The 13,182-nt window shown below is 38.2% G+C and overlaps 1 protein-coding gene across 5 annotated transcripts in view; it reads left to right on the top strand.

Moving 5' to 3' along the window:
* Positions 1–13,182, top strand: part of DENND4A (DENN domain containing 4A) — a 114,366-nt gene that overhangs the window by 63,184 nt on the left and 38,000 nt on the right. For all 5 annotated transcript variants that reach the window (XM_065941601.1, XM_065941600.1, XM_065941602.1 and 2 more), the window contains 2 exons: positions 1,032–1,250; positions 1,796–1,941. In XM_065941601.1, coding sequence (XP_065797673.1) covers positions 1,032–1,250; positions 1,796–1,941 — 365 coding nt within the window. The remainder of the gene's footprint in view (positions 1–1,031; positions 1,251–1,795; positions 1,942–13,182) is intronic.

Genomic DNA, 13,182 nt, shown 5'->3' with positions numbered 1-13,182 from the left:
CTATAATATTGGAGGAAGTAGACATAGGAAAAGACAGTGTTTACAAAGTAAACCTTACAACAAGTAGATAATTCAAAAGTGGCTCAAAGTATTGGGATATGAAAAAAAATGACATCAAGTAGAAAAAAATTGTATCCTATGGAACAAATAAATTGCGTGTGGAATTTTATTTAAGCTACTTACTTAACTGCTTTCTAAAAGTTCATGCACTTCTTTGGAATAGCTGAGAAGTCCGGCAGCTTTTATAGCAGTATTCAAGCATTATTAAAATAAGTGAAATAGCCCATCCAGTTCTACAGAAGGGCAGAATCTAAAGCTTAAAATTACAGGCTTAAAAAATACTGATATTATTCAGGATTATATATCACTTTACAGCTTCAGAGCACTTTCACATACATTCTTTTGTTTTTACAAATATGGAGATAATAAATTTGAGGGAGGTAGCTTGTCCGATATCATACAGTTAATAAGGATGAAGCTAAGATTAAAACCTAGATCTTCCATTCCAGTGCCCATTTTCTTTTTTGCTTTCTTAGACAATAAGAATGTCACAAAACTTCCTAAGATGATTTATTGTTCCTCATATTTTAAAACGTTTTTACATTTTGAAGCAATCACAAACATTGTTCCTTTGACTTTTTGAGAATAGATATTCCCATCATCTCCAAATGGAATGTATATTTCCTACTAACTGGTACATTCTCCTGCATCACTAGTGTGTGCAATCACCATGAAAATCGGGAAATTAACATTGAGCATTGCTACTGTCCTTAGACCAATTTCAAGTTTTACTGTATGTTAAGGAGTTATGTAAACAATGGTTGAAGTAGCTTGAGCTCTTTCGAGAACTCAACACATTTATTATTTTTCTTTCAAATTTATTGAGATATAATTGATACACAGGACTGTGTAAGTTTAAGGTATACAGCATAATGACTTGAGTCACATATGCAACAGACTTATAATTGTACCATTATGAACCTTAGTTTTGACAGTTCTGGAGAAAACATTAACACTGTATTTCTTCACAGTACAGCAGAGACCAAGAGATGATGGACTTATGGACTTAGCAATGAATGATTATGACTTTAATTCTGGAAAGAGGTTGCACATGATAGATTTGGAAATCCAAGAGGCATTTTTGTGTTTCATGGCCTCTATTTTAAAAGGTTATAGATCATACTTAAGACCAATAACACAAGCCCCATCTGAGACAGCCACAGATGCAACCTCTCTTTTCGCTCTACAAGGTAAGTGATTATATAGTGCTACAGCTTTCATGTTATTGAGCTTAACTTTGTGATGATTGCTTTCTGGGTTAGTAGCTCGTATTTATTAAAATATACTTGTCTATTTCAGGAGCATGTGTCTGTCAACTCAGTTGGTAATCCATTTCCCTAGAATTAGTTATTTCTCAGGCACATTAAATACAGCCCCAGTAGCAAAACATACAGAAGAGACTGTTTGAAAAGCGCCACTGTCCTCTGTTGTGCCACAGGGGTGGTAAGGTACTGATGCTTTCAGCTTTCAGGGGGGCCAAGCAGTGTTGGGCAAGCATAGGAGCCCCTGTGTTGGGGGATTTAAAAGATTCCTTTCAAAGGAATAGGTTCCAGTTCCTTTCCTATTGCTATCTTTGTCGGGTCATGTCTCCTTCAGGAGTCTGTTTCTTTTTCTGCAAAACGGTAGAGTGTGGAGGGTATAGATGACACGTTTGATCTAATTCCTGCTAGCTCAAAAATTCTCTGAACCTATGAATGTATTATATATACTAACATTGCAAATTTATGTTGAACAGCTTTCTTAAGAAGTCGGGACCGGTCACATCAGAAATTCTATAACATGATGACCAAAACACAAATGTTTATTCGTTTCATTGAGGAATGTTCTTTCGTCAGTGATAAAGATGCAAGCCTGGCGTTTTTTGATGATTGTGTAGATAAAGTAAGTCATACAGTATGTCTACAATGCCCTAACTTATTTTGTGTGACTATTATAAATGTTTTGAGTTACAGTTTCTATTTATAACTTAACCAGCTTTTAACAAAATTTTAATTAATTCCATTTAATCATTGAACGTTTTGGTGGCCTCCTAGGTGTTATGGAACTTATAACTTTGCAGGATTTTACTGAATTATGAGTTTTATTTTAGCAACCATGTCTGTAGCCCTTCCTGTCCGTTTATAGACTAAGGGGATTTTATCCAAGTCTGTGGACCTCTAACTTGAGCATCCTTAATTTTCACCTCTCCTTTTGGTCTGAAGTGGATTGTCACACACTGAGTAGGAATAGAACATAACATTTCACCAGAATATTTCTACAGTTTGGGAGTGCATTTGTAGCATAAATTAAGTGAATTAATTCTATTATATTCATCTGTGAAACCTTCCCTTCCCCTGTAGTCCACTGTCATTAGTGAGGTAGAGCAAAGTGAGTGTTCATGCTGAGTAGGGAGGAGCTTGGGGAACAGTGGCCCAGAGAGGGGTGCCAGAATCTGAATGGGTGAAGGAGGAGCAGCTGAGCATGGGGTGTTGGAGCCCAAGACGGTGAGGAGAGCTTCATCCATGCAAGGGTAGCATGGGGGGATCAGAGGACAAGCAGGATGAGGAGAGTGTCCATGCTGGGCGACAGACTGTTCCAAGGGGTCAGAACCTAAACAGGATAGGTCCATGTAGACATGAGGACAGCACAGTGGCAGAGTCTAAGCGTTCCTGTTGGGTGGTGCCAGCAGATGAGGTGTCAGAGTTTGATCTGGAAATTAGAACATGTGAGGCATAATTGATGTGGAAAAATACTGTTTATGGTGCTGATAGAGAGTTGACAAACTTAAGATGCCAGAAATAACCACCCTAGTCCTTGAAATGCTTTGCTTTGCTTGCTTAGTTGCTCAGTCATGTGCGTCTCTTGAGACACTGTGGACTGTAGCCCACCAGGCTCCTTTGTCCATGGGATTTTTCAGGCAAGAATACTGGAGCAGGATGCCATTTCCTCCCACAGGGGATCTTCCCAACCCAGGGATCAAACCCGCATCTCCCTGCATTGCAGGTGGATTCTTTACCTGCTGAGCCATCAGCAAAACCCTGAAATGCTTTAGAATAGGGAAAACATGGATATATGCCAATATTTTCTTAGAACTCAAAATTCATTTTCTCGTAGAAACACTGATATATGTGGTGACTATCTGTAGTTCAGATGGTGCATGCCTATAGTGTTGTGCCAGAAATATGTATTAAGTTTCTTTTTGGTGGATTGGTATTCTAACCACCTTTTAGGACAAATTTTTAGAGTCCAAATTTATTGTAATAAATATATAAATGATAAATGCACCTTTGAAGTGTACAGTTTGGTAAGTTTTGGCAAATATAGATTTCCATGTAACCATGACCCCAAAACATAGAACATTTCTATCACCCCAAAAAGATACTGGTTTTTTTGGGGAATTCATTTTTTGTAGTTTGAATAACCTATACAAATAAAACAGACTTTTAGAACCCTGCTTTTTTGTAAGTTGAGTTCTGTCTTGAAATCCTGTTTATTTTGAGAAGTAACGTTATAGGTCCTTGATAGTTTTGTCTTCATTGTAGCATTATACTAAGAATGTGCTTTTCAATATTTTAATTAAATTTTTAAGTTTGCCCTTTTTTGGTGCTTTTAAAGTTAAATATTAATAGAAAGAATAAATAGAAAAGGTGTTCAAAGAATAAAAGCGTATGCTTTAAAGAATAATTTCTCTAAATCCTTTTTTATAGGAATAGTTCTGTTGGTTTTTCAAAATAAAAATGTTTCTAACTAGCATGCACTTTGAATGTTTTTCCTGTGTAGCGCTTGGCTTCCTCTATGGTGCTGAGCTTCCCTTGTGAACAATGGCATATATTAATAATTGGGTAACAATTGTTTCTTGTGCCAAGTCAACTGAATCATACGGGACCAAATTAGTGACAGGGTTTGCTAATAGCCTGCTTTAGCCAATAAATTTATGAATCTACATAGGAACACTGAATTAGTTGGAAGAATCCAATTAACAGTGCAGAAAAGAAGAATCTTGTATTGTTCCCTTTTACTTCTTGCTCATTTTGTGTATCTTGCTTTCACAAGTTTGTGTTTCAGCTAAAAACTCATATAATGGTATCACATGGTTTAAAAAAATTCTTACAATATTGTAAGACATATGGGATTTATAATTTTGCTAGATATTTAGGGTATCATGTTCTAAGAAGGATATTTTATTACTGAAAATTTCTGTATTGTCTAGGATTTTCTGAAAATAGGTTACTTACTGTTTAGTTGATAAAAGTTAGTGTGAGGCATGATTGACTTAAAGAATATAAATTCTGAGAAGTTGCAAAAAAGAAACAACCCAATTAAATGTATAATTTTTGTGTCTAGGCAGATTGTTTTCCTAAAATGCTCTTTACCTATTCAAAGTCTGGATCCAACAAAATATCACTTATATATAGTGGATTCATATTATACTTAAGAATTTTGATGATTACTAAGAAAGTCAAAACTGGAAAATTTACTCACTAAAACATAGTTACTTATGTTTGCTTTATTATAATTCAAGGAACTCTTATTAGAGAAAATAATAAAATGTCAAAAATCCAAAGTGTGTCTTTTTCTTACTTAAAAGTGATTTTATTTGTGATATCATAAAATATATCTTAATAGAGGTTAATTGTATTCCCAATGTTAAGCAGAAGTCTTTGAAATAGTAAATAATTGTACAGTCCTGTTACTATTTTTCATATTTTAATAGCACAGTTTCAGTTCATTAAGCACAGAAAGTCAGTGCTTGCTTTTAATGTGTAAATGGTTTTTGAATATCAATATACTTTAAAAATAGACATTCATATGGGATTATTCCTTAGCTAAATGACTGTGAGCTTAGTTTTTTAAGTGAACAGATCCCCTCTGGCAGTCTGGCTTTGAAAACTAAATAATATTAGATATTCATTAAGTGCTTCAGCCAATCCATGACTAAGATTATACAAAAATTAGACATATTCCTCTTTTGATCTTAGCCTATCCAAACAGAAAACATTTGGTCAACTTTAAAAAACCTGGAGTGGGTAATGCTGACTAGGACTAAGAAAAGCAATATATGAGAATTATTTGTGTTTCGTTTATGACTAATTTGAAAGCCATGTGTTCTTTTTCTTCATATGATTGTATTTTAAATCCTTACAATCTGTTCCTATAGGATGGAGCTTAACTGAAAGCAGATTTGTGTAACAAATAGTCTGGTAAGGTTTTTCTTGGTCTCCCAAGCATTCCTCTGCAGTGTTTTCTGAGCATATTAATGTCTTGTGAAAAAATATGAAAAGAATATGAAAATTATTTTAATTTTATCCTGCCGTGGGTGTTTGATTTCTTTTTTCTCCCAATAGAGACAGATGTCACTGTGTTTCCAAAAGACAGAAATGCCCAACTGATAAATGAAGCATTTATTACATGGTGGTTTTTGTAATGTTGAAATGAGATTTTATTAGTAGACAAGCTAAGGGAAGTTATCCCAAGGTACTGAATTTACAGAGCACAATTTTAATATTTTAGTAGACTTTGCAATACTTACAACAGTTGTCCAATGTCCATAGGTTTTTTCCTATGCAAACAAAGGGACAGGTCTGACAGGAAGAAGCTGATAAATAAATAAAATTTTTAAAACACCTAATGCTCACTCCATTATGAAAACCAGAGTGGTTGGTTTCCAGCTTCTTTTCCAGTGTCCTTTGGTATCAGTTGTAACCTTTTTATTCTGGTTCATCTCTTCTACTTCGTTATCACTGCTGCTGTTACAATTACATTAACCTCTTTTCATCTACATAAAAATGTTTGCATATCATATAGAGCTTCTCATTTCATTTTGGGATTGCCCATGGACGCTATGGGGTTGCCCATGTACAGTCTGGAAAAGGTCAGTTTTCATTCCAATCCCAAAGAAAGGCAATGCCAAAGAATGTTCAAACTACCACACAATTGCACTCATCTCACACGCTAGCAGAGTAATGCTCAAAATTCTTCAAGCCAGGCTTCAACAGTATGTGAACCGTGAACTTCCAGATGTTCAAGCTGGATTTAGAAAAGGCAGAGGAACCAGAGATCAAATTGCCAACATCCATTGGATCATCGAAAAAGCAAGAGAGTTCCAGAAAAACATCTACTTCTGCCTTATTGAAAACGCCGAAACCTTTGACCGTGTGGATCACAACAGACTGTGGAAAATTCTTCAAAAGATGGGAATACCAGACCACCTTACCTGCCTCCTGAGAAATCTGTATGCAAGTCAGGAGGCAACAGTTAGAACTGAACATGGAACAGACTGTTTCCAGATCTGGAGAGGAGTACATCAAAGCTGTATATTGTCACCCTGTTTATTTAACTTACATGCAGAGTACATTATGTGAAATGCCGGGCTGGATGAAGCACAAGCTGGAATCAAGATTGCCAGCAGAAATATCAATAACCTCAGATACACAGATGACACCACCCTTATGGCAGAAAGCGAAGAAAAACTCAAGAGCCTCTTGATGAAAGTGAAAGAGGAAAGTGAAAAAGTTGACTTAAAACTCAACATTCAGAAAACTAAGACCATGGCATCTGGTCCCATCACTTCATGGCAGATAGATGGAGAAACAATGGAAACAGTGAGAGACTTTATTTTTGGGGGCTCCAAAATCACTGCAGATGGTGGTGACTGCAGCCATGGAATTAAAAAATGCTTACTCCTTGGAAGAAAAACTAGGACCAACATAGACAGCATGTTAAAAAGCAGAGACATTACTCAGCCAACAAATGTCCATCTAGTCAAAGCTATGGCTTTTTCCAGTAATCATGTATGGATGTGAGAGTTGGCCTATAATGAAAGCTGAGCAGCAAAAATTGATGCTTTTGAACTGTGATGTTGGAGAAGACTCTTGAGAGTCTCTTGGACTCCTTGGAGATCCAACCAGTCCATCCTAAAGAAAATCAGTCCTGAATATTCATTGAAAGTACCGATGCTGAAGCTGAAACTCCAATACTTTGGCCATCTGATGCAAAGAACTGACTCATTGGAAAAGACCCTGATGCTGGGAAAGATTAAAGGCAGGAGGAGAAGGGGACGAGAGAGGACGAGATGGTTAGATGGCATCACCAACTCAATGGACATGAGTTTGAGCACGCACAAGGAGTTGGGACAGGGCGGCCTGGCGTGCTGTAGTAGTCCATGGGGTTGCAAAGAATCGGACACAACTGAGCAACTGAACTGAACTGATCTAAACTGATGAACATTATATCCTTCTAGGGACACCAGTGACTTTGAGTTATTATTGACATGTTCCTAATGTTGTTTTATGAAGTAACAGGAAGTGTGGAAAATAAAAGGGTAGAAAAACTGCATAAGCTCAGTGCCCTAATGTCCATTTTACATTTACTTTCAATGTTTTTTTTTTAATATAAATGTAATATACTTCCTAATTTTTTACATAACCAGATCTTATAAACATTTTATATTGCTGCCAAATCTCTAAAAAGTAATCTTTTATTGTTTACCACATTAAAACATAGCATAGTGTAAAAAATCAAATGATTTTACAAGGCTTAGGTGCCATTTTCTTCCCCACCCCTAGTTTTTGTTCTCAGAGGCAACCACTTTCTCTTTCAGCTATTTCATCAGTTATTTACTTTAAGATTTCCAAATAATGTCTTGTCATTGCTGCTTATTGTTTTATATATTATCCATTAAGGTTATATCTACTACCATCAGCAAAACTCTCCCATAGTTGGTCAAATAGTTTTCAATGTTGATATTTTAATTGATATTTTATCAATATGCCTGTCTGCACATTTCACTTTGTATGCAATCACAGATAGGTCATATGTATATATTGTAATTAAATTTTTTTATGTATGGACTTTGTTTTCCCTAAAGTTAACAATTGCTATATTTCTAATTTTGTGTGTACTATTAATTCATCTCTAAGCTCTTCTATGAAGGTAAAAAAATTTAAAATCTCAATTTTTGTAACATGTCAGGTAGTCTTATCAGTTTTTTCCTTTTTTAATTCTTGCTGGAGCTTTCAGCTTTGTGTTTCAGTCTGAACTGCTTTTAGATTGTCATCCTAGGATTTTCCTTCGCCATCATCTTGGGAATTGTGTTGACCTCCCTTCAGAGTGGGATCCCCAGCTTTCTAGCTTCAGTAACTTCCTTCTTGGTTTATTTCCTTGTTATGGTGAATCACAGCTCTCAGTGGTTTAGTGAGAAAGACTCCATGGGAGGTACATGTTTTTGATGCCCTGCCTGTCTGCAGATTTTATTATTCTCCCTTAATACTTGATTGCTAATCTGATCAGATGTAAAACTGAAGTCATTACTACATTGTCTTCTGGCCTCAGATGTTATTGTTGAGAATAACATCTAGTCTGGTACTATCTTTATTTCTGATCTTTTGTGCCTGATCTCTTTTTCTTTCTGGAAGCATTTAAGGTCCCTGATGTTCTGAAATCACAAGGATATGCCTGGTGTCAGCCTTCATTTTCGTCTCTGAGTTGGACATATATAGGCCCTTTTAATCTATAACTCATGGCCTTCAAATTCTGGGGTATTTTCTTTCATATTTTTCTTCTTTATAATTTTTTTAAGGTTATTTATTTACTTGGTTGCATCAGGTTTTGGCTGCTGCACGCGGGATCTTCCTTGCCTCACGCACATCTTTTGTTGTGGCACATGGACTGTCTCGTTGTGGTGTACAGGCTTAGTTGCTCTGAGGCGTGTGGGCTCTTAGTTCCCCACCAGGGATCGAACCCATGTCCTCTGCATTGCACAGTGGATTCTTAACCACTGAACTACCAGGGGAGTCCTGTGTTTTTTATCCTTTTTAAGATTTACTTTCCTCCAATTTCTCTGTTCTCTTTTTCCAAAATATGTCTTGTTTGTGTGTTGGGCCTCCTGGCCTGATCCTCTTAATTTTCTTTTTTCTTTCTTTCCTTTTTTTTTTTTGGTTGTTGTTATCATCTTATTTTCTGTCTTTTTGTCATCTCTCCACTTTCCAGATTTCTTCAGTTTTGGCTTTCAGCCTCTATAGTATACTTTTAACCTCTGTTGTCATATTTATAATTGCCATAAGCTCCTTCTCATTCTCTGAATGCCCCTTATGTGTGTATGTGTTATAGCGTCTTCTTGTTTCATGGATGTAGGCTTGTTCATTTTAGTTATTTTGAAGGGTTTTTTCCCCTTTCATTATCTCTCCTTCTGAGAACATTTTAATATTTATTTTATTCTTTTTCAAGTTTTTGGTTTTTTGTGTGTGATCTTTAGTTGGTATTTGTTACCAAGTATGAGGCACATGGCACCCCACTCCAGTATTCTTGCCTGGAAAATCCCATGGACAGAGGAGCCTGGTTGGCTACAGTCCATGGGGTCGCAAAGAGTCAGACACGACTGAGCGACTTCACATGAGGCACAGAGAACTCAGTGGAGCTCTTTCTAGAAGGTGAGGCTTGGCGCTTCCTTAGGTATGAGGTTGATGATCATAAAGGAACTCAGCTATTTCATTAGAGTCCCTATTTGATCGTGTCTGTAATTCTTTTAGGCTACGTCGTTTCCCCAAGAGATATCTCCAGTCTTTAGCCTGGAATGCATAAGCCTGACCACAAGTATTCTCAGAGCTGAGTGGGGAAGGTAGCTAAGCTTTTCCGCTTGTTGTGACATGTAGAGTTTTACTCATTTCACCTGTTTTATGGTATTAATGGTATTAATCTCCTTCATCTTCCCCAGCTCTGCCTGGCATCCTCAAATGTAAGGTTTCTCTGATTCACTCGGAGAGACCCAACCCAGTTTTCTGCTGTTGGGGAGAGGTCATGGCCTAACTGTACTGGGTTGGGCAAGGGTCTAGGAGTTCTCAAATGCAGGCATTTAACTAATTCTCCTGATTCAACCCCACTTGCCCTCCTGTCTTCAGGGGCATCATGCTCTTCATTCCTGACCTTTCTGGTGCGCTCTAGAGCAAAATGGTTGACTTTTTGGTTTTTCTTCTCTATCCCCTCCCCAGTGCCAGACATGTGGTTTTTAGCTTTCATAGGTCTCATCAAGGTACTGTGCGGCTTCTAAAATGTTTTGAACTCAGCTCTGCTGTTGACTTCTCTCCAGTTCATTTTGCCCTCATTGTTTTTTAATCTCCTTATGCTTGTTTTGGTGAGATTTCAGGAAGGATTGAAGGTAAATGGCTGTGTTTAGTTTGTCTCATCCAACCAGAAGCCTGCGTAACCTTTTACTCTTTTCATTTTTTTTCTTTTAATGGTTTTTTTATTTAAGGCTGTGCAGGGTCTTTATTGCTACCTGGGCTCTTCTCTAGTTGCAGCGAGCAGGGTCTGCTCTCTAGTTGCGAAGCACAGGCTTCTCATTGTGGGGGCTCCCCTTGTTGCGGAGCACAGACTCTAAGGTGTGCGGGCTTTAGTAGCTACAGCATGCGGGTTCAGGAGTCGCGGCTCCTGGGCTCTAGAGCACAGGCCCAGTAGTTGCGGCACGTGGGCTTAGCTGCTCCTAGGCACGTGGGATCTTCCCGAACCAGGGAGGGAACTCACATCTCCTGCGTTGGCACGTGGGTTCTTTACCACTGAGCCACCAGGGAACCCTCAGGCATATTTTAGATTCTAGTGTTCCACACGCGTATCTGGTGAGAGAGGCCAGGATCAAGAGCCCTGGGAACTGGGAGTCTTCAGCCACAGTTCTGGCTCTGCTGTCAAAAGCTCTGGGGCCTCGGGCAGGCACCTCAGCTTTCCTGGAACTGTTTCCTTCCCTTAGTCGTGTCTGACTCTCTGTGACTCCATGGACTGTAGCCCGCCAGGCTCCTCTGTCCCTGAGATTTCCCAGGCAAAACTATTGGAGTGGGTTGCCATTTCCTTCTCCATACTCTTTCATTTTTAATGACTGTATATATCATCTGTGTATCATACTTTATTTATTTACTTATTTTTTGTCATGTAGGTGACTTCCAGTTTATTGTTATTGTGTACGTGTGTGTGGTCAGTCGTGTCTGATTGGGACCCCATGGACTATATATAGCTTTCCAGGCTCCTTTGTCCATGGGATTCTCCAGGCAAGAATACTGGAGTGGGTTGTCATGTCCTCCTCCCGGGGGATCTTCCCAACCCAGGGATCAAACCCATGTCTCTTACGTCTCCTGCATTGGCAGGCAGGTTCTTTACTACTAGCATCACCTGGGAAGCCCAAGAACTGAAAGTGTTAGTTGCTCAGTCATGTCCCACTCTTTGCAACCTCATGGTCTGTCCATGGAATTCTCCAGGCAAGAATACTGGAGTGGGTTGCCATTCCCTTTCCAGGGGATCTTCCTGACCCAGGGATCAAATCCAGGTCTCCAGCATTTATTGCTTGTAGACTTTTGGATAGCAGCCATTCTGACTGGCGTGTAATGGTACCTCATTGTGGTTTTGATTTGCATTTCTCTGATGATGAGTGATGTTGAGCATCTTTTCATGTGTTTGTTAGCCATCTGTATGTCTTCTTTGGAGAAATGTCTGTTTAGTTCTTTGGCCCATTTTTTGATTGGGTCGTTTATTTTTCTGGAATTGAGCTTCAGGAGTTGCTTGTATATTTTTGAGATTAATCCTTTGTCTGTTTCCTCATTTGTTATTATTTTCTCCCAATCTGAGGGCTGTCTTTTCACCTTACTTATAGTTTCCTTTGTTGTGCAAAAGCTTTTAATTTTCATTAAGTCCCATTTGTTTATTTTTGCTTTTATTTCCAATATTCTGGGAGGTGGGTCATAGAAGATCTTGCTGTGATTTATGTCGGAGAGTGTTTTGCCTATGTTCTCCTCTAGGAGTTTTATAGTTTCTGGTCTTACATTTAGATCTTTAATCCATTTTGAGTTTATTTTTGTGTATGGCTGCTATCCAAAAGTCTACAAGCAATAAATGCTGGAGAGGGTGTGGAGAAAAGGGAACCCTCTTACACTGTTGGTGGGAATGCAAACTAGTACAGCCACTATGGAAAACAGTGTGGAGATTTCTTAAAAAACTGGAAATAGAACTGCCATATGACCCAGCAATACCACTTCTGGGCATACACACTGAGGAATCCAGATCTGAAAGAGACACGTGCACCCCAATGTTCATCGCAGCACTGTTTATAATAGCCAGGACATGGAAGCAACCTAGATGCCCATCAGCAGATGAATGGATAAGGAAGCTGTGGTACATATACACCATGGAATATTACTCAGCCGTTAAAAAGAATTCATTTGAATCAGTTCTAATGAGATGGATGAAACTGGAGCCCATTATACAGAGTGAAGTAAGTCAGAAAGATAAAGAACATTACAGTATACTAACACATATATACGGAATTTAGATAGATGGTGGCGATAACCCTATATGCAAAACAGAAAAAGAGACACAGAAATACAGAACAGACTTTTGAACTCTGGGGGAGAACGTGAGGGTGGGATGTTTTGAAAGAACAGCATGTATATTATCTATGGTGAAACGGACCACCAGCCCAGGTGGGATACATGAGTCAGGTGCTCGGGCCTGGTGCACTGGGAGGACCCTGAGGAGTCGGGTCAGGAGGTGGGAGGGGGGATCGGGATGGGGAATACATGTAACTATATGGCTGATTCATGTCAATGTATGACAAAACCCACTGAAATGTTGTAAAGTGATTGGCCTCCAACTAATAAAATAATATTAAAAAAAAAAAAAAAAAAAAAAAAAAAATCCAGGTCTCCTGCATTGCAGGTGGATTATTTACCATCTGAGCTACCAGGGAAGCTTATTGCAGTCCTGCCAAAAAGAAAAAACTTTCATACTGATGACTTTTTCTAATATTAGGTTTTTTTCTTAGAATAAGGAGAAAGGGAATTCCCTGGCAGTCCAGTGGTTAAGAGTCCATACTCCTACTGCAGAGGATACAGGTTTGATCCATGGCACAATTCAGCGCAGCCCAAGGGGGGAAAAAGGATAAGGTGGATGTGTTTAAACATATCTTGCTTTCTAAAAAAGATTGTATCAATTTTGAGTACTAGCTGGGTTTGTGATTATCCAATTTACTATATTTATTATATCATTGCTTGTTTCACTGTATAAAAGTCTTGAAAGGCTATAAAAAGGTACCGTCTTTTATAATATACTAATTAATTTTTAAATCCTTTGAGAGAATTGAAATAAGTGCTTATCCTAAAAGTAGTA

This window comes from Muntiacus reevesi, chromosome 7 (assembly GCF_963930625.1).
Source record: "Muntiacus reevesi chromosome 7, mMunRee1.1, whole genome shotgun sequence".
In the NCBI taxonomy this organism is placed as follows: domain Eukaryota; kingdom Metazoa; phylum Chordata; class Mammalia; order Artiodactyla; family Cervidae; genus Muntiacus; species Muntiacus reevesi.
The sequence above is the reverse complement of the archived record's forward strand: the minus strand, read 5'-3'. Positions and strand labels throughout refer to the sequence as shown.